Here is a 27,409-nt window from a genome sequence, read left to right as displayed (position 1 = left end):
TGAGCTTGTCAGTCTGGAGAGGGGATTTTCACATTCTACCATAGTGGCCCACTTCCGCTCGGTCTGTGTTGGTGGCCTAATGAGTGACAAATTACCCTCTCACTTACAAATATGGACCGAGCCACTAGGAATCTGTTGAGTGCTTTTGCCTCACTTATTGATAATTTAGTGTGTTGCCCTGTTGACCTTCTTGTGTGCATTCTGCATAATGAAAGCTCACATTTATAAAATACTGCAGAATGTAGTAATAATTTTGAAGCGTTTCTTGTTTTAATACTGCCAGTCCAGTAATTAAATTATGCAGTATACTGGGTGCTTGTTATGTTGTCATTTAGGCAATGTTACGATTATACCGACTAGTAAATATATTAAACATTGTTTTATTTTATTTATGTATTCTAAACGTTAATAAATCAGAAATTACCGGGCAATTTCCCGTTTCAGATTTTTGCCAGCTAGAACCCTGTGGCTGGTGTTACAGGTCTGTGTGTCTGTTCACCCCGCGTTTCCCTGCCAGCTGTAAATCTTTAACAACGTGGCATATTTCTGTGACCTTTGAGATGGCGGTCACCCGTCCACGCAAGACACTGAAGTCTATATGGCCAGTGCACCACCGGTCTCTTCTGCCCCTGACTGTGGAAGAGGGATGGCGAAATTTCTCATCTGGTCGGGGGTGTTTTTTTTTTTATTTTATCTGAAGAAGGCTTTTTAACGAGTGTGTGTAGCCAGCGGCCAGATAACAGCTATAGAAATCTGGACTGGTCTCGTCTAGAGCAGCGTGGGAGAGAAATGGGTGTTCCTGCACGAGAGATTGGAAGCAATTTAGATAAATAAAGACATGAAAAACATGTCTTTTTTTTTTCTTTTTTTTTTTCTTCCCTTTTCTCCTTTTGCTTTATGTGCTTGCCAACCTCTCAGCGCCTCTCTCTGTGATTCAGTGTTTTTTTTTTTTTTTTTTTTATTGTGCGCTATTGCTGCGGCGTACACGTATGCACAGGCACCCGGGCTTGTAAATGTGGATTTAAGGGATCATTAGATTGAGGGCAGGGTTGTGGGGGCAGGGACCTTTTTATGTTTTCGGGATTTGCGTTGCCCCACTTGTTCATGTAATCTGCCTTTCCTGGGCAAGGCGCCAGGACCTTAATGGCTGATCCTGATTGTTGAGCGCGGTGGTGAATGGGTCGGGGTGTTCGGGGGTGAGTCTTGTAGTCAGCATTACTCCACTGACTGGTCTACACAGTAATCCATATCACTCAACCACACAGACGGTCACAAAAGCATTCAGAGCATTTAGTGTAGAGAAAAGGGGACTGGCTGAATGGACAAGTGGTTAAAAGCAGTCTGTGTTGTGGGTTTGCAAGGCTGGTTTTGATTTAGTTAATAAATATCTGAACCTTAGCATGGTTTATCTCATGGTTTATCATATGTTTATCTCAGTCTTATGTGATAATAGTTTTGTGTGTTTTTAACTATATTATGTGTATGGTAATATTGTATTGTGACCCTTTGTGATTTGGCCGAGACGTTCTGACCGTAACTGATAGATGTAATTCGGATTGTGTCACTGAATGGTGATGCTTGGCCAGATCCTTTGCTGGGATGGGATCCAGTTTCCTAACGACCCATACCTGGATATACAAGTTTTGCAAATGAATGAACTTTTAACAGAATTGCCTTTTTAAACTTTTTTTATTTTTTTTTTTTTTCTCCCCCCAAGACCTGGCCTTAAATAGGCAATGATCACAAAAGAGAGTTTGGTCATTTTTTACTTTATATTTTGATATTTAACCCTAACTTCTGAAAAAGGGCACAGGACATTTATTTTACTGCATTGTAGATTGACGAGAGAAGTGTTCACAGCCTGCTGATATTTTAAGATGCCACAGCTTCTTTGGGGAATGGAAGGTCTGTCATTATCTGACTCACGTTCCTTCTCGAGGACCAGAGGTTTTCAACTTTTTTTTTATCCTTCTGTTTTTCTGACTTTTTTCTGGAAAGTATATTCAGAAAGTTGACAGCTTGTTTGTGGGATGATACGTTGTGTACTTGTTTGTGTTCATGTGCATAGGAATTTTGATTCTGGTGAGGCCTGTGTGTGTTTGTGCACAAGTACACTGAGTCATGTCTGGCAGCAGGCGCGTGTCTTCGTTGCTGGAACGCCTCTCTCTGGAGTGCCAATTAGGCTTTTCAGGGAACCTGTGTTTTGGTCTGAACTGGGCTGCCTCTCTCGCCCCTGTGCTGTACTGTGGGCTTGAGGTGTAGCTGCTGTCTGAAAATAGCCGTCCCCTGCTGAATTAACAGACTCGACAATGCTCCCACTTTACTGCACTTAACGGGTGAAGGAAAACCCTCTGGACCTCTGTTGCCTGAGAGCGAATAAATAGTAACCAAAAAAAACAGTCTGTACCACACAGCTATTTGACTTTTTGTTTCTTGGTCTGCATTAGCAGGTTGCCGTATATCCTGTTAGAGCTAATCCCAATCCGTAGTGGGTAGGATTTACAGTTCCACGTGTGTTTGTCAGTGATGCGCTGATATGAAAAGCTGATTAATGTGAGCTGGTATTTTCTGGATTTTACACTGGAGCAGATGGGACTAGTATGATGACAGTTTGATTGACTGACTTAATCAGACACTACCTTGGCCTACACTTTAAGGGGATCACTGATATTGTTCATCTCGTGTATAGGAGACGTGGCCCAGCCTGCACGTGTTCAGGCATCACGCGGGATGTTTAGTGCAGTAGCGCAAGCGGCAAGGTGCACACTGGGATATAAAAGGCTGAATCGGGTAAACTGCAGAAGGCAGCAGCTGCTGCCACCGTCTGCCTCTCTGATTCTGTCTTGCTGGAGCGGGAGCTGCAGTTAATCGTCACTGTCAGTTGGTGCCCTCACGGTCACCTCAAGACTACTTAAGTAGAAGGATGTTTGAAGACATGGCTAAATGGATACTGGCTTTCTGTTTGCATTGTGTGTGTGTGTGTGTGTGTGTGTGTGTGTGTGTGTGTGTGTTTTGTACGTGGACGTAAGTGCTCTTCTCAGTTAAGTCTGGTTTCTTGCCTGTAAAACCAGCTGGGGTTGTTTTATAGAAGGAGTCCTGTGACACTGTAGACCCACTCCCTCGTGGGTCAAATTACACCCCAACACCTATTTCTCCTCTTTCTTTCTTTCTTTCTCTCTCTCTCAGTCTCTGTTGCTCAGTTTCAGCAACCATAATAAAATTATTATAGGAAAGACCAACATAAATCTGTAATGAATGTAAACACTGTTTAGTAATTCTGTTTATTTGCATGTTGGGCTTTCTGCCCTTTTGGTTCTGCCTTTAAGCGTGTAAGAGTTCTTCATGACACTGTGAGATCTCATCAGACGCACCCAGTCTACGGTACAGATGTCACTATGCTGTGCAGTGTGCTTTTTATTATTTAAAAAAATTATTTTCTATTTGTTAGGCCATGTGGACAAACTGAGCCAATTGTGTTAAAGTTGGTGTGTGTTTTGGAAAGGTCACTTTATAGTGCCTGCCATTGCTGCTCTAACTCCAAGGCTTCTTTTTGTTCCTGTGACATGCAACAAAAACAGAATGGCGTTCCAATTTGTTCCCATGCTGTCATCTCTTCAGTTTTCTGTCTCTCTGTGCCTCAAACAGCAGTGGCTGGCCATGATTCGAGCCGGGGAAGGAGGAGGAACAGGAAATCTGGATAGTCAGGGAATCGTGAGTGCCATCTGGAGAAGTAGGCTAAATGAAGTCCTCCGGGCAGGAGAGGGAAAAGTGGAGGGCAAGTGAGCGAGGGAGAGGGCCTAGATGAACCCACTGTTCTTTCATTCAGGCTACTTCTCTCTTCTTACTCCACTCATTCGTTCACGTGAAGGGTGTCAGCTTCTCCTTGCTTCCTGTTTGTTCAGTCTCTGACACTAAGACCTCCTTTCACAGAGGATGCAGTCAGGGGTCAGGGACGATGAGAGGCCTCCAGTTTTGTGCCCTGAGTGGAGTTCCTGCGGTTCATGTGTGTGTGTTTTCTGTTTGTTCTCCCACTGCTTAACCTCCTGTTAGCATAAACATGCTCTCCTGTCTCTCCCATTGCAAACACAGTTTTCTTAAGCACACTCCAGCTTGGGGAATCCGACCCTTACTGACCTCTGCAGTACAGTATACACTGAGTCAGAGAGGGGAATTCACTTCAGAAAATGTGTATAACTGTAATAGTCTGGAATTGTGCAGGCAGGCATGGTAAGATGTTTTGGTTTTTAGTAGGGTGGTAGTAGCCTAGTGAGTTACACACTTGTCTATGAACCCGAAGTCCCAGGTTCAAATCCCACTTACTACCATTGTGTCCCTGAGCAAGACACTTAACCCTAAAAAAGTCCAGGGGGACTGTCCCTGTAACCACTAAGTGATAGATTCTGTAAATGTAAATGTGTTGCCTACTAGGCTATTACCAGTCACACATGAACCTCCATCTAACTCTACAAGTACAGAGCGCCGCTTGGATGTGTGAATGCAAACACCAGAGATGGCCTTCACATCCTCCTGCTCAGTCATCAGCCTGGGTTCTGAAACTAGTGCACAGTTAACCCTGAGAACTTCAAAGAACTGAGAGGTCAAGTGACCAGTTGAAACGTGAGCTGTGTTTGATATGGCTGCAATATTCTTCACAATCTTCAATCAGTTTTCAGCAGAGTAAAACTCTTACTTTCCTGTTCATTCATTTTGCTTTCCAATTTTAAGGTAGATCTACCTAGTCAAGCCCCTACAACAGCATTAATTTAACATAGAAACACTTAACTTTAGAATAAAGACTATAGAAAATAGTCAAAGACGTTGTCAACACAAATACAGACTAGTTTTCATACTCATTTGTCGTCGATTCTCTTCATACAGAGCTGTATTTTATATGAATTCCACAAATGGTAAACAAGACTTTTTGTTCCTCCTTTAAAATATAAGCATTTTATTTCCATTGGAAAGCTTGATAACATTTGCTTTGTCCATAGACTGATTTTAGATATATTTGTCCTCTTCCATAACATCATACCTGGATTTTCATGTTTACTCATTAACATAAAAAAATCTGAAAGTTCCCTGCATCAACATTTGCTTTGTTTCACTTCTTTTTCTTGTCCCAAATATAATTTCATCCACTTCACTTCAGGCAAACTGAGAGCTTCTGTGGACTTCTGTGTAACAGTGCTTGGCTGTAGTGAAATAAGGTGTAATTTATGTCCCTACTCTAATTCTGTCTCTCATCCTCAGTTTTGTGCTCTACCTGTAGGAGCCTGTGTCCCATGCTAGTTTCTATTCTGACTTTGTAAAGGTCCTCTGCAAAGGAGAAACGGGGCTTTTCTTCCCCCCACTGCCCCTGTGTATAGCCCCTCCAGAATCTTGGGCTATACACTCTAGTCTGTCCACTTCAAATCACTTGAAACCGGTTTTGGTAGGTTTACCTCTGAATGAGTTCTACCAGGATGTTTCTCCCCAAGTGGCATTTCCCTACCCTTTCTTGTTCTGCTTTGTTAATTTTCCTGGATTGCTGCTGAGCCTGTCACCTGTATTATTGTTAAACTGGGTTGTCTGTGTTTATTTTTTTTTATTTTTTTGTACTGCTTTTTGAAACTCACATTGGGATAAACAGAGCTGAGTACTAATTCCCTGTGGGCTTAAGGGTTATGATTCATCGGAAATTACATGTTGTCATAGGCCTTGGGCTTTAAGCTCCGCCTGTTTTACAGGATACTGGCTTTTATTACGGTATTGTGGGGAATGATTAGTGCCCTCTGTCTGTCTCTTTCCTCTCTGATTTGTGTTTAATGTGTCCCGTATCCTGTCTCTGCTCAGCGTTACCTCCTGTGCTCTGCATCACATCAAAGCCGTGAAACACCCACCACTGACTATTCAGCCTCACATTAGGAGGTGTGGACCTGAGATATAAGCCCTTCTGTCTGGAGGGTGAAAATGGTTGAATAATTTCTGACTTTGGTGCAAAGATGAGCAGGCCAAAGTAGGTCTATGACACAATGGTGGTGGCAATGGATTTTAGCTGGTCGAGAGTCAAAGATTACTCATCCAGTTTTCTGCATTTCCACTGTCTACAGTTGTCTAAATGTCACTCATGGCTGCAGGGTTGGAAATGTTCCATGTGCTTTTACTGTAATGCCACCACAGCTGCAAAAATGGAAATAGTTAAGTGTGAACATATGGGCGATGTGGGGCTGTCAGCTTCGATCTTGTTCCTGGTCAGAGAGCCGTGCCACGGCTCTAGAGTGGTCAAACATGCAACCTAATTTCTCAATGGTGCGAATAAAAAAAAAAAAAAAAAAAACATAGGTCACACCGGTGTGTCCAGTCGTTCTGGGGGGATATTTTCTGTCAACACAAAGTGGTTCATGCAACAAACACATATTAGGACCATGTCAGATCTTGAAGGGCCCTCTGATTGGCCATGGTCCAGATATTCCTGTACTGACCCCAGGCTGACAAGTACAGCTTTGTAAAAGCCTGAACCAGACCTTACTGTGGTGGCAGATGCCGGCCCACATGACTATACCAACATGCTTCATGCACGTTATGAGTCATTTATACATTTTAAAAGAAGTTTTCCCCCTATACATTTACATCACAGAACACTACAGCATGTTTTACAAACAAATCCAACCTTTCAGCTTCAAGCATGTGGAGGGAATCTGTACGTATGCGCAAGCCCAAGCCTGAGTAAAATGATAGAAGTTAAAAAAAGCACAATGCATCTACATAACACATTACATGCAGTGCTAAAAGTTAAATAAAGAACTTAAACCAGATTGTTATTTACAAGTCAATGTTGCCTATATGCACAGCTATTTTTATAAATGACAAAAAGTGAACCTGTAAAACTGCATTGTTAAATGTGATCTGATGTTGTCTCAAAGTTATGCACCCGTAATCTACACCCCATAACAATTGATCTCAGAGGTTAGATGTAGTCATGGAGCTGATTGGGTTGCCATGCACGCTGAGGCGTTATGTAATTGTACCATAAAAACGCTGATTGCACACCCTGCCTCAGGGTTACGAGTTTATACATCTTATCACTAGAGTGGGTCCAGGTACAGAAGGTCCCATCTTGGGCGTACATTGTGTGTTCATGTATAAATGTGATAAGAGGGCAGCCAGACTGGGTGTGTGTGCGTGTGTGTGTCCTTTTTCATTCGAATTAACACTCGAAGAAGTGAAATAGTAAATTATTAATGAAACAGCTGTTTATCAGGAGGAAATTAAAATTTGGTTTGGACTTGGAATTGAGGAACATTTACAGCTGAATGTAATTTATTTTAATTATTTAATTGTTCAGAAAGGCTGTTTTTGAATGGTTAGTTTTAATATGTAAAAGTCTAATTTGCTAATAAAAATGGAAGATGTTCTAATAAGATAAAAACTGATTAATACAACAGTCAATCGTGCACTGATTTAAAATGAAACTTCTACTTCCAGGAACTATTCATCTACACTCGTCAGTAATCTGATTTGGCAGATCAGAGAAATCTTGGGCTCTGAGGGTGGTGACAGACTGATTGATGAAATAATTTTTTTAATGCATTATAAGGCAGATGTATCATTGTTTTAAATAAATGTGTATAAATGATGTTCGTTATGTGTAAGTGTATGATAAAACTGTAGTAATTCATATCAGATAGTTAATGAAGGCAGTTCTGATGATCAGTAGAAGGCATGTACTGATACATTTCTGTGTTCCACAGATCCTTCACTGTAACATGAGCTCAGGGAACAAGAGCTCTACAAGAACAAACATGGGCGTTCGTTTTTCCATGTCGCTCCGTTATTATTTCCATGTATACTGTGTGTGTGTGTGTGTGTGTGTCTTATGTAATAACTTAGAAGCTCCGGTGGCATCTGACCTTGGTGTAAACTGAGGCAGGTAGGCTGTGGCTGAAGCTGGGATGGTTTGTGGTGAGAGCCCTTGGCTGGCAGTGATATTTCAAGTATCTGCTCCGGATGTCTGTGTGCAGCAGCACAGAGGAGCAGAATCTGGGTCACTATTTCGTATTCTGTTTTTTGCCCTTGTTAACATTTGATGCCAGAACACCTCTGGAAGAACTGGGTTAGCAAGCAGCCAAAATGATAATTAAAGCCCCGACTCGCACGTTTCATCTTTGTCTGCTTTTCTCTGCTCTGCATTTATTCTGGGTCTTGTCTCCGCTCTTTCTCCTTCCGCCCTCTGGTTGTGTATTAGACATGATTAAACTCAGTTATTGACTAGAAACGTGCCAGCATAAACATGTCAAAAATCTCCAGCCATTCCCACGCTATTTTTCTCTTGTAGACTCTGTTGTCCACCCTTTGGGGCACCCTCATTAGTCAAGGGGTTTGTGGGTAATGGGAACAAGCTAGAGGCAGGTATTTCTGGCCAGATGTTTCATAGTTTTTTTTTTTTTTGTTTTTTTTTTATAATTTTTTTTTATTTTACAAAAGCCAAGCACACTGATGGCAGCTCCATAATCAGAAGGTTGCCGGTTCAATCCCGAAACAGTGCGAAGAACAGTGCTCAGACATAAACAGCTGTTATAAACACAACAGTTGGCAGTTTCCTGCTATCTACGCACACGATGATCTTTATTGTCATCTCAGAGATGAAATTGCAAAGCTTTGGGGATTCGCATACAATAGAATACAGTGTAGTACAGGGTTGTGGACGGAGAACTAATGTCCATTTGACTGTATAAGGAGTGCATGGATAACATCTCATGATGAACATTGTGTGTGGGAGCAGTGGGTCTCCGCAGGTCCTGCATCGGATCGCATGTACTTGCCCGGTATGTCCTTGTACATTCTCTGCGCACATTCCACATGTGTTCAGCAGCGTGTTGCATTCTTTTTCTTTTCTTTTTTTTTTTTTGAAGTGGGACTGACAACTTTGCAATCTCCAATATCTGTTCACAGCCACGCTGGTGTGTGGACCTGTGTGTACGTAACATCTCATACGTAGCAAGTTGGCAACTATGTGTAAATGAGAGATGGAGAAGGGCACGTTCTACAGTTGAAGGGAGTTGCATGTCGAGGCAGCGTTGGGGAGGGCTAGGTCGACGTGGAGCTGAGTAGAAAGGGAGTGGGGTGAAAAGGTGGCAAGTAGGAACATGTGCTTCCTTAAAATTCATCTTACCTTGAACAGAAAGGCTCTCCGTAAAGACAGTGAAACGTAATGCAAGCTCTTTCATGCTCAAACTAAATGTAACTGGCTGGTACTGAAGTGCAAATTAAGTTTTGTTAAAAAAGCAGCACAGATAAACGAAAATCGCTACTTCATTTGATGTCTTGTCTTGTCTTTTTTTTTTTTTCCCCTTCCTTTTTTCCTTCGTACTGCTCTCTACACACATCCTGGCTGCACGTGGCATGTTTGCACAGCTCTCTCACTCGCTTTTTTTCCCCTCCCTGTGTTTTCAAGCATGTTCCGAGGGGCTGTGAATGATTAATGTGGTCTCAACTCTCCTTCCGGGCAGAGTCGTGGTTTGGGGGGTGCGCACCGCGCTCACGTTCGTCCTCACCATCAGAATTTCCCCCTCTCTGCCCCATTCAGCCACCGCCGGCTCTGCTGTCATAAATAAAGCCGTGAATGCTAATGAGGGCGGGCCGTGATATATGGTCTCCCAGCACGGTGCACACATGGTACGAGGGTCTCGTCTAGAGCCTGTAGAGAGAGACCAGAGATCTAAAAGCCCTCATAAAGACTCAGCCACCTCATTATTTTAAGTGTGTGTGTGTGTGTGTGTGTGTGTGTGTGTGTGTGTGTGTTGGGGGGGGGGGGTTTACTCGAGTAAGCATATGGCTTTGTGTGTATCTCTCTTTATTAGTGCTGTCTTACATTGTCACACTTCACTGTCTGATGCTGCTGATGTCTCTGACTCATCTCCTTAGTCACACGGCACCATCACAGAGACTTGTTATCAGAGTGTGTGTGCAATCTGACACTCGGCCGTGTTTGTGCTCCACGCTAAAGGGCAGAAAGCCAGCCTCTGTCTTGGGGAGAATAGGTCAACGCTTTTGAGTTACGCCACAGTATTGTTAAATTAGGTCACTATTGTTTTGGAGGCAATTTTGTTTCCTGATGTTGTATTTTTTTCAGTTTTCTTTTGGGTGGGTCTGTGTGTGTGTTGTGTTTTTATGTCTTGGCTGCACGGCATTGAAACATGTGCATGAAACCCCCCCCCCATCCATCTCTCCTCTTCTTTCTTCCCCTGGTCCAGATGTGCCTAGGAATGCTTCCAGGGCTTTTCCATTGGACACTTGAGATCAGAGACAGATGTGTGTGTATTGGTGTAATTAGTATGTAAAAATACAGGAGTGTACACTGTGTAAAGTGTGCTTACCCAGTATGCATGTTACAATTGAGTATCAGTGGGTAGATTTTTGCCATTCTGCATTAAACTTTTTGTTTGAATTAACATTCCTGCTTAATTATGATGTTAGGAAATTATTAATGGATATTTAAACACACATACACAGACAGATATAATACATGTATTTGTTCCCTGTTCATTATGTTCTTAAAACATTTACTTCCTAATGTGCTTTTGTTTATTTGTATTGGTCAGAATATAGTTGTCTCTTATTAGAATTTGTGTAGTGTTAAGAGACGAGTACATTTAAAGTGCTTTGGATTATTCACGTGAGTCAGTCAACAGGTTCAGTGCCAACCTGGGGCTGAATCAGCCTGGCTACACACACACATGGAGCTGTACGTACTGTTACATAACTTTCGTAAGAAAAGAGACTTAATGGGTGTGTGTTCATGGGTGTGTTTACTTGCTGCGTTTTGTTTAACACACTCGAACCTATCCCCTTTTTAACAGGGTTGCATAACCAACCACTTGTGGCTATTGCTTTTGACCATTTGCTTGTGTAAATGCCTGAAGATGCATACAGACAAAACAGCATCATCAGGTTCTTTTTTTTTTATTTTTATTTGGCTGAAATAATGGAACACTGAAGAGGAAGCAGGAATATGTGAATCAAAACGAGCTGCGTCTGCAGGGAGTGAAAATGTGTGTGTATATTACACACATGCTATATATCTGACTCTCTCCACATGCTCATATACATTATAGACTGTCACACTGTCACTTCGGCCTTTCTGAGGGCATATTACTCTTCCATGTAGTCATGTCCCCCAGAGGCCGTGTTGCTGAAGGCTGGCATGCAGGGCAGGTAATGGACCTGCTGGCAGCGCCCGTAACTATGTTCAGCTTCTCCATGGAGATCCCGTCCTACAACAGGTGAAGCGGACATAGTGGTTGTGGTGTCTGCGTGCCAGACAGTGGATGACCGTGAGAGAGAGAGGACTGCCGCTCACTCAGGAAATTTGCACTGTCGTGAGGAAATCCGTTCTCTGGTGTGTTTTGTGTGGTCTGGTAATAGTGCTGAGATGGCCATTACCACACACACACACACACACACACACAGACACACACATGCAGTGATCTGCCGGTTGCCTTTCACAATGACCCCTCAGTCAACATCCTGCTCATAACAGCTGTAAACGCAGGAACCTGCTCTGGCGTCTGTCCCACCACTGCAGAACCGTGTGCTCAGGGATTAGGCAGTAAACTGTGTAGTAAAGTGTGTTTACAGACGAGCAGAACACAGGTTTTTAACATGTTGTGGGCGCGTCTAATTGGCTGCTAAATCATATTGGCAAACACGCTTGGCTGCACTTTTCACAGATTGCAGATTTACAGATTTTTTTTTTTTTTTTTTTTTACTTTTCTTTTTGCTAGTTAATGTCAGAGCACCAAAATAGCCACCTTGATAAAATGTTGCTAAAATCTAGATGGAATGATTTTCTGTGACCGTTGCAAGACTGTGTTACAAGATGTAGGAAATAAATGCGATGATTCCATCAAAACATACTTTATTAATTCAGAGTGCTGCCAACTATTTACGCCTTTCATCCACATATCAGTTTCATTCCTACGTCTTTCATTACTCAGATAAATTCACAATTTTTTCCCCCTTCCAAACAATCAGTTCCATTCACAATTGTTTGAGTTTCGGTTGAAGAGCTGCTTTGCCTTGTTTCATGTTACTGCACCCGAGACACTGCTTTTTTTTTTTTCTCTTTCTGAAGATAAAGGAATAGAACAGGAAAAAAGAGCCCTGCCTGTATGGCTGCCTAATGCTGCTTGCTGAATAAAATAATTTGTGCCAGTGACAGCAATGGAATTGTTTGCTTGGAAGAGAGATTAGTTATAGAGGAAACTCAAAAGGAGGCATAAATATAGATGTAGCTGCTTTTTAATTTTGCAACATGAACCAAATATGCAGGACCGAGTGCAGACAGAAAAACTGGAACAAATAGAGGGAATTAGACGAAAAGCCCTTTTATCTGTCTGATCTGCATCACAGTGATTCCCAGTAGTTTCCTGCTGTTCCCTGTTATGTCTGCTTATTAACAGTGTGTGTGTGGCTTGTTGGCCTTGGTGCAGTGCTGAATCTGAACTAAAAATGAAAGAGGAAATAAGGACACATCCACCCTGCACTTTAAACCGGAGACCTTTTGATACCACACTTTTTGTTTGGTCTAAACTGTTCCAGAGGCTGTCAAAGGACAAAGCCGATGAGAGACTAGCCTGACTGGTGCACCAGACCGACATTGCGCTTAGGATCTCTGAATCTGTTCATCTTTATTAAAATGACACAAATCGACACATTTCAAGACAGAATGATTTGCATTTAAATTAACACATTTATTTTGAATTCTCATACCCATGGGCATCCTTGTCAGTTTCTGGTGCAATTTTGGTGCGATTGTCACTGTTTGGGTGCTGTTCTGCAACATTAGGAAGAGGAAGGAAGCCCTCATGTCACTGCAACACTGTCTTTTGTGCTTGTTTGCATGTCTGTACCTCTGGACAGATTCCCTGTGTGGAAAGGTGCTAGGGTGTGAAATGCAATCCAATGAATTCTACTCTGGGTTCTTCTTTATATATCACACACACACACACACACACACACACACACACACACACACACACACACACACACACACACACAGTTTAAAACTACTACTGTTGTCCCTACTCTGATCCAGTGAAAAGCTGCTGCAGAGAGAGAGGGGTGAAAGGGACACCCTGACCCATTTTCACTCACTGGCACTAGAGGAGAGGTTGAGGTGGATGACACAGACTGATGGCCTATCCTCCTGCATTTTTATTGGCTGATCCCACTCTGCAGAGAGCTCAGCCATATATCTGCAGATGACAACCATTTTTCTTGTGAGACCTTCACATTTTTGAACTTTGCTGTGGATTTCACTTCCCCCCTTTATGTGTTAGATGTTTATTCACTAAGGTTCCTGGGTCATGGGGCAGTACTATAGTTTTGGAGCTACTGTATGTGAGCAGAACCTCAGTTGTGTGATGGTAATTTCTGCTAATATTCACTCCAGCCTGTTTTTGACCATTTGTTTTTGTATGAAATCATTTTATGAACATATGTACACTATATATCTGATTCAGTAGATCAGGATTTTACACAGTTGTTCCCCATGGCAACTAGAGGAGTGAACCTTCACTGGTCTCATGATTCGATTCACTTTCTCACTCACGATTATCAATGCACCATGATGCTGGCCATACATTTTCTACATGGTCACATGATGTTTGAAAATACAAGAGTTAAGGTCTCGTACGCCTGAGTGGACTCATTGATTTGCTACAATGAGCAGAAAAATGTTTGTATTGTTTACTTCCAAGATGGTTGCCTGTCTTATGTCACTGCATTGACAAGGTAAAGAATTGAGCTAACATCATTGTTCTACTTTAATACAAATCAACAGTGAATAAGTGTCAGTGTTTTATCATCTCAGTCACAGCATAGAAATTAGACGTTTTCTTTAAAAATAGGTTACAGGCGATCACAGAACAATATAAAGATTCTGTTCCATCAGGTGAGCATGGACTGAACACAGACCTGGGCGCCAGTGCCGCGCCACGCAGCATGAAACTCCGACCTGAAGTCGCTGTAGATCAGGCCGCCACAGTCACTACCAGCACTACTTCTTTTACGAGACGTAAACATAGTCCACGTCTGCATCGCGATGCATCAATTTATACGGTTAATTTCAACACCCCTGATGGCAACAGAGTGAGATGGCTTGGTATGTGGACTCAGGGGACAGTTAGTGGACTGTTGAGTGAAGGTAAGTTCATGTCAGAAAAGATTGACCAGTCAGACAGCTGTTCACACATGTGACAAAACCCGATTACATGCGGTGTTCCCTCTGTGGCTACTAAATACATTTGATATATGTATATATGTAATAAATTGAGACTATAACCATATTTCATATGTCTGTGAGACCCAGACCTAGGTTTATTCCAAAGGATTTTGGTAGATTTTTGTAATCATTTGTGTTGCACAACATACAAGTTCTCAAACTGAACTTGTAAGTCCCAGAGAGGAGAGTGAGAGAGATACAGGAGGAGTAGTGCAGGCGTGGTGGTTTGTACATTTGCCGAGTAGATTCTGAAGTCAACCTCCACATGGGAATAGCTGCAGAGAGAGAGATGCTGCAGCTCCATTTCGTCCTCTGTCCAACCGAATCTCCTTGTTTATATCAGAATGTCAGGAGTCACTCTCTCCCCCACCTCTTCTGCTCTGCACTCTTGAAATCATTACCTTAATCCTTTAATACTCAGTTTTTCCTCATTGTCTGTCTTAAGTGTGAACATTGATTTCGGCCCGTTGGTCTTTTTAATCAATCGGTCCCGCTGAAGATTGGTATAGAAATAAATAAAGACATAATTATGACTGCTCTCATTTGAACCCGTCCTGTATTGTCTGCCGTTCAACCAGGTGGCGCATTAGGCGTAGACGGAGCGGAATATCTTTGCCAGAATGCAACGTGTTTCTACAATGACTTGTGCGTTAAATGAGCGAAAAAAAATGATGTTAATAAATGTATAAATGATATATTCTTGACAACGTAAAAGAGCTTTGTGATGATGTGCCTTTGTATGGTGATATGCATCATATCATTTTGTTGCCAATACCCTGTCCTGAAGGCAAACTTCTCAATCATTTCCCTCGTGGTCTTTTTATACTAGTCATAAATGGTGACCTGTTTATAATTATAGTGATGAATAATCAGTGTTCTCTATCCTTTTTTCCTTCAGGGAGGAGGTCCAGGAGAACTGTGTTCGCTGGCGAAAGAAGTTCTCTTTTGTGTGCAAGATGAGTGCCAGCCCCACCACGGGAGTTCTGGACCCCTGCATATGTAGGGTGTCAGTGCGCAAGGTAGCCCATACTTCACTTTTACATGCAAGGATTCACACTCAGAATGAATACAAATGTTTTGGGGGTGACAAGAGCAAACATTTAATCAAATTGAAGCTTGACATGCTAGAAAAGTGACTGTGTGATCTAGAATGTTCTTTGGACATTTCATTACTGAGTCACAAATAAGATAATCTTTCAATGAAATGGTCTTGTATATAGCTAAGATGGCAAAGTTTACATTGAAAAAATCAAGGAAATTTCCTATAGAGAGTGTCCTGAAAAAGGTCCACCACATCAACATCGCCATCCCCAGTCAAGATTGTGAGTCAGTTCTGTGGCCTGTGGCCTCCATTCTGTTAGCCTGACATCTTCTGAATGTCAGAGACAGACAGTGTGTGACAAACAAAACCCTTGAGCTCTGGCACTCATCTGTTTTTTGGTTCCACAGGAGCTCAAGGGAGGAAAGGCGTTCTCAAAGGTGAGTGCTCTGAGTACATCCTTTGCACACATGTATCTCGGCTCACTCTCACACTGGGTAAACATGCAGTGCTGCATTGTGACTGCACTTTCACCACCGTTGTATTCATTGTCTACTGGGATTTTGGAATTGGGTGCAAGGGATGCATAAATGCTTTAAAAATCTGATACTGTCTGTAGTCTACATTTCAGCTTCTCCCGTTGCTATACTGCACCAATCGGTCAGGTTGGCAAAACTTTTATGCCGGTTGCCCTTCTTGACCCAACCCTCCCCAGTTACCTGGGTGTGGGACTGGCACCAAGAATGTACATGATTTAAAAATATTTATTTATTTTGTCCATACTTGAGCAAGTTTTTGGAAGGTTTGCAGAACAGCAGCATATCCAACATAAACAGTAGACTGTGAATGCAAAAGTGCACCATGTGATGTTGGTGAACGTGCCCCTTGTGGCTTAGTTCAAATAAACAGCGTGCAGTTTATTAGCTCTGTGTGACACTTGTTTGTGATCGTTGCTCAAAATATCGTGTGTATAATCAGTCCTGCCTGCCATGCTTCAGCACGATCACCTCCCCTTCGGAACATAGACCAGGGAAACGTAGTCCATGAGAAAACACTACTCTGAAAAGTACACATGTAAATATTTACAAACTCACTTGAGGACTTTTGCTGTCTGCGTTTCTCAGAATCTTTTTCTTGTACATGGCACAAAGTGTAACATATCCCAGTCGTGTAATGAGTAGATATGTGATTTTTTTACTCAAGTTCAACTTCTACAAGGTCTGTAGAGGAAAAGGTGTTGGGTGAGAACACGGGGTGGCAGCTGATAGGCTTGAGCCCTTTATGGTCTGTGCTGGGTGGGCAGGTTGCAACGTGGCCTCTGCTCAGATTCCTTCATCTCCTCTATTGGAATGCCTGCAGATCCCGGGAGAGATTGGAGGCCTGTGAGGGTGTTTATGGGAGAATCCCACGGCTCTTGGCATTCCTCTTCATTCTGTGTGGTCGCAGGTGCTTCTGTAAGGTTGTAGTGGTCACTACTGGAGAGGTCAGCTGCCATTTATAAAAATGCCGGACATTACATTGTACACTTTGCCAATTAATGTATGTGTTAGCAAACGAGTGCTGAAAATTGCACCATCTGATGGTTGTACATTGAACATTGAGCTTTGTGTAAGTTGTTTTTAAATAGTTGCATATTTGAACATGATCAGAATGGAGAGCACACCAGAGTGGATCAGAGTTGGTGAAGGGTGTTATATTGATAGGATTCCACGTCCCCCTCATTTCCTTTTAAATTGCTGATCCCTTATATCCGGGAAGAAGGCGACAATCCGGAAGGTTCTGCTGAGGCAGCAGAAATGGAGGGGACGAAGAGAAGGACAATCTTTTGGGCCGTGACCATTTGGAACATTTCTGTCTCTGTTAGTCTTTTGGAAAATGGCCCTTATTATTGGATTCTGTTAAGCTATATAAACGCAGTGTGACCTGTCTGAACTGCCTTCCACCAGAGTTTTATAAGGACCGCTTCATTGCTTTTGATCCATGAACTTTTGAGAGGCTAAGAGAAGGCCGATAACCTGATATTGTAAAGCAGAAGTAAGTAAACGTCAGAGCAAACTGAGTCTTCAGAATGCATTTTAGAAGTCAGTGTCACACTGGGAACACCGGCTGTGTGTGTGTGTGTGTGTGTGTGTGTGTGTGTGTGTGTGTGTGTATAAAATGGGGTTACCTTTATTTGTTGTCTTGCTGACTCGTTCCAAATCAGACGGGTGTGTCTCAGTGCCACTCTGACTGAACTCCATGGGAAGGTTTATTGACTGACCCATCGCGGTCCGTGGTCTGTTTTAGTCTGTCTGTTCAATTAGTTTTCTGTTTTTGTTTGTGCCTGGGTCCCCAACCTTGACAGTAGCGGAGATTTTTAATCTTTAATCTAGGCCTTAAAAGAAGTCAATACTTGGGATCTTTGGGTAGCCAGTCGAAAAAGTTACACACTAAAGGCGTCGATTGTATATCTGAGAGAAAAAGAGACGAGAGGTTATGAAAGCTTACAAAACTTCACTATAAGCACACGGCTGGAGATGCACTCTGTACTTTATTCATTAAAAATAAATAAACGGCGCATGTGAGTTTTAAATGAAACTGCAAAAGAGCACTACAAGCTCGGAAGATGACTGAATTAAACCCCATTAGTGACTGCTAGGCCAGTGGCCTGTCACATGTGCCAGTAGCGCTGCCATCACGTTCTGGCTGACTGGAGCCCCAGAAGGGTGGAAGGGGGAGAAGATGACTTGGCAAAGTAGGAGAGGGAGCGACTGTGGACTCCCTTATCGAATGAGAGAGCTTCATGGGTGGATGACCCCAGCCTCATCTCATGTTGCTGGTTGTGTAACTGCGTTCTGTGCAAAGAGAGCATTAACCCCTTCCTGTCGGCTGGGAGAGTTCCTTGGTTCCTAGGCATTTAGACCCATTTGCCTTAGTTATTTTTGCCCTTGTTAAATTTTAAATTAGACATGAGTCTATTGTCACATACCATGTGATTTGGGTCTACTCTTGAAGGATCTGGGACAAATGAATTCTAGAGGATTCCATTTTGTGTTTAAAGAACATTTGAAATGAAAGCGTGTAGTTTTTTTTATGATTTGTTTGGCCTCTAGGGCTAACGTGTCTGTCACTTTTTGTCACGGTGTTCCTCAAAACAGCTGGGCTTTGCAGATCTCAACATGGCTGAGTTTGCTGGTTCAGGCTCCACTGTGCGCTGCTGCATCCTTGAGGGCTACGATACCAAGAACACCCGTCAGGACAACTCGATCCTGAAGGTAACGCTGTTCATGTGACTTCCATAACTGCCTCACTCACATTGTGACTGCAACACACTACATGTGGAGTGAGTGATAGTCACACACATACACAAATATTTGTGACAGGCCTGACCATGTGTTTTTATGTATGGGATCCATAGTGAATTACCATTTAGTCCAGAGTTTTTAATCAACTTTCACTATGTAAAGTCAAATAAAATTCATTACACTTTTACTACATTTTTACATAGTTGGGGATCTCTGGTTGTAAAAACGTTTGAGAATCTGTATTTAATCAGTCTATACAGTGGATATAAAAAGGTAATTTGTTTTTCAGTTGAATTGTACAGAACATAGGTTACATTAAAGATGGGACAATTTCTTGTGGTGTCATTTTTTTATACCAAATGTATGAGGTATGAGGAGAGGCGTGCATATTTAAATGAAAATACAATGTCTGTCTTACCACAAATTGTACAGTAAGCAGTCACCACCAAGTGACTGTCTGAATATGAGTGCTGAGTTCATGGACTGATAAGTGGATGGAGTGACTGTCTGCTACACCATGCCTTCCTGTTTTTAAAAATGTAGCTTGACTCACTTTGGTTCCGTTTTGTCCTGGGATGCTGGACATAGACAGCTGGCGGTTTTTATTATTTATTTCCTCTTTCCAGGTTTCTTGTCTACAGAGTGTTTTTTGCCTGGCGACATGTTGTGCAATATAGATAAATGAGACCTGCATGATCATTAAACAGATTTTTTTTGTTCCCAAGGTTACCATCGGAATGACTCTTCTGTCTGGAGATCCCTGCTTTAAAACGTGAGCATGTCCCCTGTTCCTATTGCAATTGTGTTTTATTTCAAACTGATGACTCTGGCGCCACCTATTGACAAAAAAGTTACTGTGTTTAGTGCAGTTACAGAAATAAATTACAACTTACAACTTAAATTCAGTTGTCATGCTTTCTACAGGCCCCCCAGTACAGCAAAGACTATCTCCATTGCGGGTCAGGACCCTTCCTTGCAGCTGGACTGCAAAGGCGAAGGCACAGCTGCCACCCAAACACCAATCCCTTTCATCTCCACGGGTCGATCGCTCAAACCCAGATCCTCTGTACCAAACACCATTACCACAGGTAACTGGTGTGATTATTATTTTTTTAAACCCAGTCTTGTTTGACCACCATCTAAGCACAAGTGGCTTATAAAGATTAGCGAGTGCAATGATGTGTACATTTTTTGGGGGTTAGACAAAGCCAACCAGGCAATGTGCCCAAATCCAAGAAACACAATTTAAAAAAAAAAAAAATGGAAAAGTGAGATCCAAGCTGCTAACTAGTCTGTGGAAGACCCCCTTTATAGCAGAAAAACAAGTAAAATGACAACTGAAAAGGGATTATGGAATGGTTCAAAATTGGATCAACAAAGTCTTCAACAAACAGGCTTAAGGTATTTTATTTGCATGTGTTGCTCTCTACCTAATAGTTTATTGGTGCTTTGTGTGCTTCAGTGCTGTATTTTGTTCCAGGTCTGCCTGAAGAACTGGATCAGAACCTGTCCAGCCCAGATGAGGTCTTTCACACTGGACACTCACGCAACTCCAGTTATGCCAGCCAGCAGAGCAAGATATCTGGTAATATATGTACACTTTTACTTGTCCTAATATTTAAGATGGGTTCTTATATAATGTGGAACATCATTTAATTGCAATGTATTTTTAAAAAGCTGAAACACGGTTTTACTAATTTCAATGAAATACAAAGCAAATGATCATAACCCAGACATTAAAAGTTCAATTTATATATGATATATTGAATGGTTCATCAAGCTTAATTAAAATATTCAGTCAATGCACCACATTGTAATTCTTAGTACTGGCTATAATATGTTTATAACAGCACTCGTGTGGCTTTTAGACCAGTGACATTGTTGTCCCGTGCAACATGTCCCATGCATCACACCATCTAGGTCATTTTAGCCGCATATATTGGCATTGCAAAAACATTATTTTATTGAAGTGTTTTTTTATTGAAGTACAGTTTTGACAGCCATTAAACATTTGAAATATTTGGTGCAGTAGGTTTGTTGCAATGCTTATAGAGTCCACCAAATTTTGAATTTTACTTCAACAAGTGCTAGGCCACCACTGCCCCAAATAATAAGTGATAATGGGGAAAAAATCTGCTATATACATTTATAAATTATAAATGTAAATCTGCTCCTGTAATGTATTGTTAAACTCTACAGGCTACAGCACAGAGCACTCTCGCTCATCCAGCCTGACTGACCTCACGCAGCACCGCCGCAACACCTCCACCAGCAGCAGCACATCTGGGGGGGTCACCACAGTGACTGAAGGTACCATCGAGGCTGAAAAAGAGCCCGTCCGCCCTGAGAGACCTCCACGCCCACCTCTCCCCGCATTGCTGTCTAATCGACCTTCCAGGTAACTAATGTTTCATTCCACTGTTCCAGTTTTTTAATGACTTTGTGCCTAGCATGTCATGCTACGCATGGTTAACATTGTTCATCTTTAAATGATGGACTAAATTATTAAACACACCAAAAATATCCACAGAAGGAAGAAGGACTCCGTGGAGAGCCACCCTACTTGGGTGGACGACACACGCATTGATGCTGATGACATAGTGGAGAAAATTGTTCAGAGTCAAAACTTTGCTGATGTCACAAACAATGAAGGTAATTAATGATATAATTAATGTATGAATTGGTGGCAGCGCTTCTTTACATTAACTAATGTATGCATGCGAGTGCAGCATTATATAATAGTATAGAATTATACCAGTGTTTATTGATTTTGGGCTTCTGCCTCGTGCACATGACTGCAGCACACTATTGTCAGTATGTCATGGTATATCTCTCGGTATATCTTTACAACATTATTATGAATGATCGTAGCACCATAGTGTATTTGATAAAAATTTACAATTTCATGGTATTTATCGGATGCTCTAATACAGTGCAATTTAAATTCAGTAGTTACAGGGACAGAGCAACTGAGGGTTAAGTGTCTTTTTCTGAGTTTGAACTTATGATTTTGTGGTCTGGTTCAGAGGTGAGTGTGTTACCCATTAGGCTACTACCACCAAATATTTTCCATCCCTGGTAAAAATGCGTCTACTGATGCCACTATTTTAGGAGAAATAACGTTATAGCTGTTACCCAAAAAAACAACCCAAGTTGTGTGTTTATCTACTTTACAGACAGCAACCTGCAGCTGTTTATCAGTCGGGATGGGACCACAGCCCTAAGTGGGATACAGCTTGGCAATAGGTAAACATCAAAAAGGCTGACCGCACTGAACCTGTTTTTAATATCCTGTGACTTGCTTAACATTTATTTGATCAGCAAATTAGCATTCAGTTAATAACCACCCCGTTTCCTCTATCTTCAGGGTCACTGCTGGAGTTTATGAACCAGTGGTGATTGAGAGTCATTAAGGCCTCCCAGTAATTCTGGCTTCATCCCTCTTGCCACACTGCACATGTTCATCAATCATACAAAGAGAAGAAGACCAGCCGCTTCTGAATGGACCACTTGCAGTTGATGTTAATTTTAGCGCTTCTCTGTGTCTGGATGTTTTTTTAATATATTTTACCACCACATTGAACGTACCACGAATTTAACTCTTTTTAGCCCATATTTAATTAATTTCATTAATTTGTCTATTTTTGTTTAGTAACGGCAATAGAAATCAGTGGTAATTTTCTGCCAAAGTATTTAACTGAACTGATCGTCATGTGTAGTAAATGGCACAAAATAATGCACCATGGCAGATGTAGTGTAACACTGTGAAAGACCCCTGCAAAAATGGGGTTTTCTAAAGAATGTTATTTGTGGTAAAATTGAGTGAAAGCTTTAACGTGTGGATTTGGACATGTCTATATGTTGCTGATTTAGTATAACTCATTAATCAGCATTTGCATGTTCATTTTAATCAACATCAAGTCTAGCAGTGGAAGACTCCACTAACCATTGCGGCTGCAGGCCTGTCTCTTGATGGTCGTGTGTTTAAAACACAGCTGCTGTTTGGACAGAGTTAAGATTTAAAGTTTTGAAGAAGGTTTTATTATTGTACAACAGCCCTGTATTCAGCAGAAAACAGAGTTTTATAATCTTGTGTGGCTGGCCATACAGCGTAAAAAGATGAGCAGCTCCTCATCTGTTCCCACCTCCAAGTCACTGGCTGGACTCGTGACTAACAGCTGGCTTTTTGTGACAGCGCTCACTGAAGCACACACCTGTGCCAGCTAAACTTCACTTTGAACTTTGTCCTAAACATCTGTTTGGCACAAGTGATCTAAGCATTGAATTTTGGGTGGATTTAGGTCAGAGCTCATGAGTCACATTTTTTTTAGTGTTTGCTACAGCTTCAGTGTCCTAAACTGCACCTGGTGTGCACTCTAAATCTTTTAAAAGCAGTATGCATTTCCTTACCTTCTAATGGAGAGGTTCCTTTATGTGTAAATATATATGTGTGTGTGTGTGTTGTCTGTGTGTGTCCTGTATGTTTGTGCATGTGCATATTAAGTGGTGAGAACTGAAGTGACATAAAAGTAAATAAAAGTAAAAAAAAAAAGAAAAAAAAAAAAAAAAGGACCGCACAAATTCTCAACTAGTTTAAAGAATTAATTGAATGCATTCAGGTTCTTCTGTTTTTGATATTTTATTTTTGTTCCTCTGGTTCTCACCCTTCAATATGTAGTCTACAGCTCATTTAGAGCTCTGGGAAAAAATGCCACTTTCAGTTGATCTGAGAGGGACATGGGGAAGTGGTGAATCTCTGACATGTATTGAAACTGTGCAATATGTGATCTTACAAAAAACAACTTTTAATTCATTGGTCTTAGAAGAAGAAAAAAAGAACAGAAAGCATTAAGGATGTGAGACTTAAATGAAGGGGTGTCGTCAGTTTTAAGATCTATGCTTGTGCCACATAAGTGAAGTAGAGCGAGTGCCCAGTGCATTTTAATGACTGCACACATTTCCATTTCACTCCAGACTTTTTGTGCTCCATATGTCAGTCACTATTCATCTAATGTGCATGAAAAGCACAGCCAATGGTCTGCATATGGTGACATTGGTGTTGAAAGGCACTTTATCCAGCCAACAGTATGTGAGGCACCCTCATAATGACACTGAATCCGTGTGTTGGGGAATTCAAGTGTCATACCACTGACCCGTTAATAGCCTGTCCTGCTCTCTCACTGTGTTTCAGGGTGCAGTTTCTGTGGTAATGCTCAGCAGCACACGACTGAACAGTAATATCCTGAATAGTGCTTTACTCCTTTCGCATTTTCAAACCAGCAGGCTGGTTTATTTTACATTCTGTCACATGATCTCCTCTACCTAGGAAATCAACAGATTCAGTACCTTAGTTACATATTAACTTTTAACAGATCAAATGTTTTATGTATACACACCTGTATAAGCGGCAAAGAATAGATGATTTATGTAAGAGGGCTTGGTATATGTGGGTTATGTTTTCCTTCATACTTGACTGTAATCTGTGATTTTTAACAAGCTAATAGACTGAATTGCTGTTGTAAAGAATTAAGTGCAAATGTCTGTCCTACAATTTGAAAGTGCAGTTACAATAGGTGTGCAGGTTTTGATTTTTGATATTGATGAGAATTTCTATTAACATTATTCTATACACTATTAATACACACAATTATCAGTTTGTTTCTATTAATGAAATAATAAGATACAAAAATGCATAATTAAATATGTAATGGAAAACATTTTAATGACCTCAAAAAAAAAAAAAAAAACTAAATATTTGAGACAACAGCACTTAAAGTCTGAAATTTATTTGAACAAACTTAATCATGTAGTTATTCCTGTATTGATAAGAGAAATAAATCTATGCACATGACCGCTCCCCACACAAATATTTTTTATATAAATGACAAGAACATGTACAATTCTGTCTATTATATTATCACCCAAAAGGATTATATTGTTTTCTGATTCTTATTATTTTTTCCAATAATGACTTTTATATTACAGATCCTCTAATATTGAAACCAGTGCTCCGGTTTATTTTTGCTCATTCTTTTCAGGCACAAAATAAGAATTTACAGAGTCACTTTTATGGAGAGGAACACTGTGATGTGATTGAATTAAGATATATTTCTAGAGTACGTTTTAAATATTTCATATTCAATACTATAAGTTACTATTGGAAAATATTAAATGTAATATTTTGTGGCAAATAAAACTACTGTTTCAAACTACTAGTTTCAAACAAAGTGAGTGTGGATTATTTGTAATATGTCAAGATAATCAATGTTTTGTATTACCATTTCAAGTAAAAGTACAATGGATATAAGTGTACACACCTCATCCAGGATTTTGTGATAAATTGCATTAAATAATTTCAAAACGTTTTGCCAACTTTAATGTGATCCCTCATATTTAAATCATTTTTGTGTTCTCAATTGTTTCTCAAAAGTACATTTTAATTGCATAACCCATTATAGCCAATTGTTTGTAAAAAAATGTTACAAAAAAAAATTAATTTAATTCTTAATTAAGTACATACAGTAGTAGTATGTCTGTTCCCATATATGTATGTTTTGCCCCCCATCTCTTACAAAAATATATGCAAATTCACAGTATCAAAAGTCTTTGATTAACAAAGGCTTTCGTTGCACTTATGGCTCAGATACATCAGTTTAAAAGTATATCACATTATTTTACTTTTAGATGCCGCTGATGACATCACGATAGCGCTGTGTAATGTGCAACGTACTCGGACTACAAATCCCATGTATAGTTAACCGTGAGACGAATTCACATCCGGGTTTCCTGTTCTAGGCGGAAGTATACGCGGAAGCAATACGTGGAAAATGGTAAGATTGAATGGAAGTGTTACTGAAGCGTACTAAATAGTAACAAAAAAATACATTCGTAAAGCGTCCAAACAATAACAAAAAGTACTTTCGTTCATTTTAATCGCGATGCTCGCCTAGTTTGTCTATTTTGACTTGTTGACGCTTTTATAGCATCATGCCTGTATGACAACACGAATAAATCGATAACCATTAAACGGGCGTTAAGCTGTGTAACGTTTTGCATTTCTTCATTAATTTATACACGAACTGTCTTCGATCAAACATACGGGTGACTCAGTGGTTGCAAGCTCGGTGTTTCTTCTCGTTTGTTAAAGGCTACAGGAGCGGATCAGGTGGTTGGGTTGGGCCTCGTTGCCTTCAGTCTCATGCTCTTTACCTACTACACCATCTGGGTCATCGTTCTGGTACGTCGACGTCCGGCCAGTGGGTTTGCTGTTACTGCTGTGTGTTTATCTACCCCTGCTCATGCCCACAGCGCCCTCAAATACTCATGTAACATCTGCCCGTTGGACGTGAAAGGGATCGTTTTTGTCATTGTGATGTACAGCACTCGGTGCGCACAAAAAAACGTGCATTTAACCCATCGTACTGTTGTGATCGGTGGGCAGCCATGAGCAGTGTTCACAGTTTCTGGATTTGAACCCGCAACCTCACCCACCCCCGCCGAAAACATTCAAACATTCTCTGCCTTTCTATATATTTGACTTCAGAAGGATTCTTCTCAATATACTGTTGTGTTTTTGCTATCCATACATTTTATTGTGTGTGTATTCTCACTGTGTGTGTACATTTACACTTTTTGCTCTGTAATTTTATTGTTATACTTTATTATTGTATTATTTTTACTGTATGTGTACTGACTTGCTCCAAACACCACCATATTGGACAAAGACTAAATAATAAAAATAAGAATAATGTCCAGTTGGCCTGAAACTCACACTAGACTTCACTTTGCTTTTCAGCCCTTTGTTGACACTGACCATGTGATTCACATGTATTTCCTGCCCCGTGAGTACTCAGTCATTCTGCCCGGAGTAGCAGCGTTATTTCTCTTACTCTGTGTTGGTAAGTGTGAATAAGTGTGTATATGTCTTAAGTTAACTTTGTGGGTGCTTTTCTTTGGGATGGAAAAAACTTTTCTTGCCTGTGCTCTGTCCATCAGGTACCTTCATTGGAGTTGTGACCTGGAAAAATCGCAGGAGCAAGAAGCTGGACTAAAGTTTGTCAGAGCCTTTCGAAAACCCTCCTCGAAATGAATGCAGATGCGGATCCAGTTCAATGTGAAGTCGACTTTTACCAGGGCAAATACAGCTTTCATGCTCGCAGGCTCTCTTTCTTGGCAGCGTAAGCCTATAAAAGCAAGAACTGAACGCGCTGTAGACAAGCTACTAAAGACTAGTTGGAGAGCTGCTGATTTTGACGCCTGTCCCTCACCGATGTGTCAGAAAGTGAAAATGAATGTGGACAGTCTTGCCTGTGGGCCATGTAATCCTGTGTTTAGCTGCTGTTCCTCGGGTAAAAACGAGAAGAATTTCCACACTGGCAGTAATGAGGTATTTGTTTCTAGGTTCTGTATGGATTGTATTCGCAGCAGAGCAAGACAGAATGGACCAGTTAGTCTGTGCGGTTAGTCTGTAACCGGTTAGTACGGTTCCTCAGGTGGCTCAGATATGCCGCTTGACTGTGGTAAACTGTACTTTGTAAATACTGTGTTTGAAAATAAAGATAATTTTACATGATATCTTCCTTTGAGTCTAATTTATTTATTTATATATATATATATAAATTCATTGCAATTCAATGATTTTTTTTTTTTTGCCCTTCTCACAAGTGTTTTATTATTTCACACTGCCAGGCGAAGTAAGATGATGAGTAGATTGTGGTTGGTGACCCAAGATATATTTTGAGTCACTCTTGAAATGGAACAAAAGAGGAAGATGCCTCAAGCACAGATCTGTTTCCGTCACATCCAGGGAAGAATTTGTCACAC

General features: G+C 41.0%; 2 protein-coding genes across 3 annotated transcripts in view; both read left to right on the top strand.

Annotated features, from left to right (window-relative positions):
* Window positions 1-24,798, top strand: part of eeig1b (estrogen-induced osteoclastogenesis regulator 1b) — a 32,173-nt gene extending 7,375 nt beyond the window's left edge. For both annotated transcript variants that reach the window (XM_028974402.1, XM_028974401.1), the window contains 10 exons: window positions 15,162-15,282; window positions 15,713-15,742; window positions 18,440-18,556; window positions 19,312-19,358; window positions 19,511-19,674; window positions 20,067-20,171; window positions 20,786-20,984; window positions 21,117-21,238; window positions 21,763-21,832; window positions 21,954-24,798. In XM_028974402.1, the coding sequence (XP_028830235.1) occupies window positions 15,162-15,282; window positions 15,713-15,742; window positions 18,440-18,556; window positions 19,312-19,358; window positions 19,511-19,674; window positions 20,067-20,171; window positions 20,786-20,984; window positions 21,117-21,238; window positions 21,763-21,832; window positions 21,954-21,999 (1,021 nt within the window). In that variant the 3' untranslated portion in view covers window positions 22,000-24,798. The remainder of the gene's footprint in view (window positions 1-15,161; window positions 15,283-15,712; window positions 15,743-18,439; window positions 18,557-19,311; window positions 19,359-19,510; window positions 19,675-20,066; window positions 20,172-20,785; window positions 20,985-21,116; window positions 21,239-21,762; window positions 21,833-21,953) is intronic.
* Window positions 24,799-25,388: 590 nt separating this feature from the next.
* dpm2 (dolichyl-phosphate mannosyltransferase subunit 2, regulatory) lies at window positions 25,389-27,160 on the top strand. Its single transcript, XM_028974047.1, has 4 exons — window positions 25,389-25,416; window positions 25,734-25,823; window positions 26,382-26,484; window positions 26,582-27,160. The coding sequence occupies exons 1-4, from the start codon at window positions 25,414-25,416 to the stop codon at window positions 26,635-26,637; spliced, it is 252 nt and encodes an 83-aa protein (XP_028829880.1). The 5' UTR covers window positions 25,389-25,413; the 3' UTR covers window positions 26,638-27,160.
* Window positions 27,161-27,409: the final 249 nt, after the last annotated feature.

Source organism: Denticeps clupeoides, chromosome 3, assembly GCF_900700375.1.
Source record: "Denticeps clupeoides chromosome 3, fDenClu1.1, whole genome shotgun sequence".
Lineage (NCBI taxonomy): Eukaryota > Metazoa > Chordata > Actinopteri > Clupeiformes > Denticipitidae > Denticeps > Denticeps clupeoides.
Note: the sequence above shows the minus strand (reverse complement) of the source record. Positions and strands in the feature narration are given on the sequence as shown.

Bases quoted from the DNA above. Each gene is read 5' to 3' on its own strand.
- dpm2 (XM_028974047.1), top strand. The intron at 25,824-26,381 runs GTACGTCGACGT...TTTGCTTTTCAG, and splicing joins CCATCTGGGTCATCGTTCTG to CCCTTTGTTGACACTGACCA. The intron at 26,485-26,581 runs GTAAGTGTGAAT...TCTGTCCATCAG, and splicing joins ATTTCTCTTACTCTGTGTTG to GTACCTTCATTGGAGTTGTG.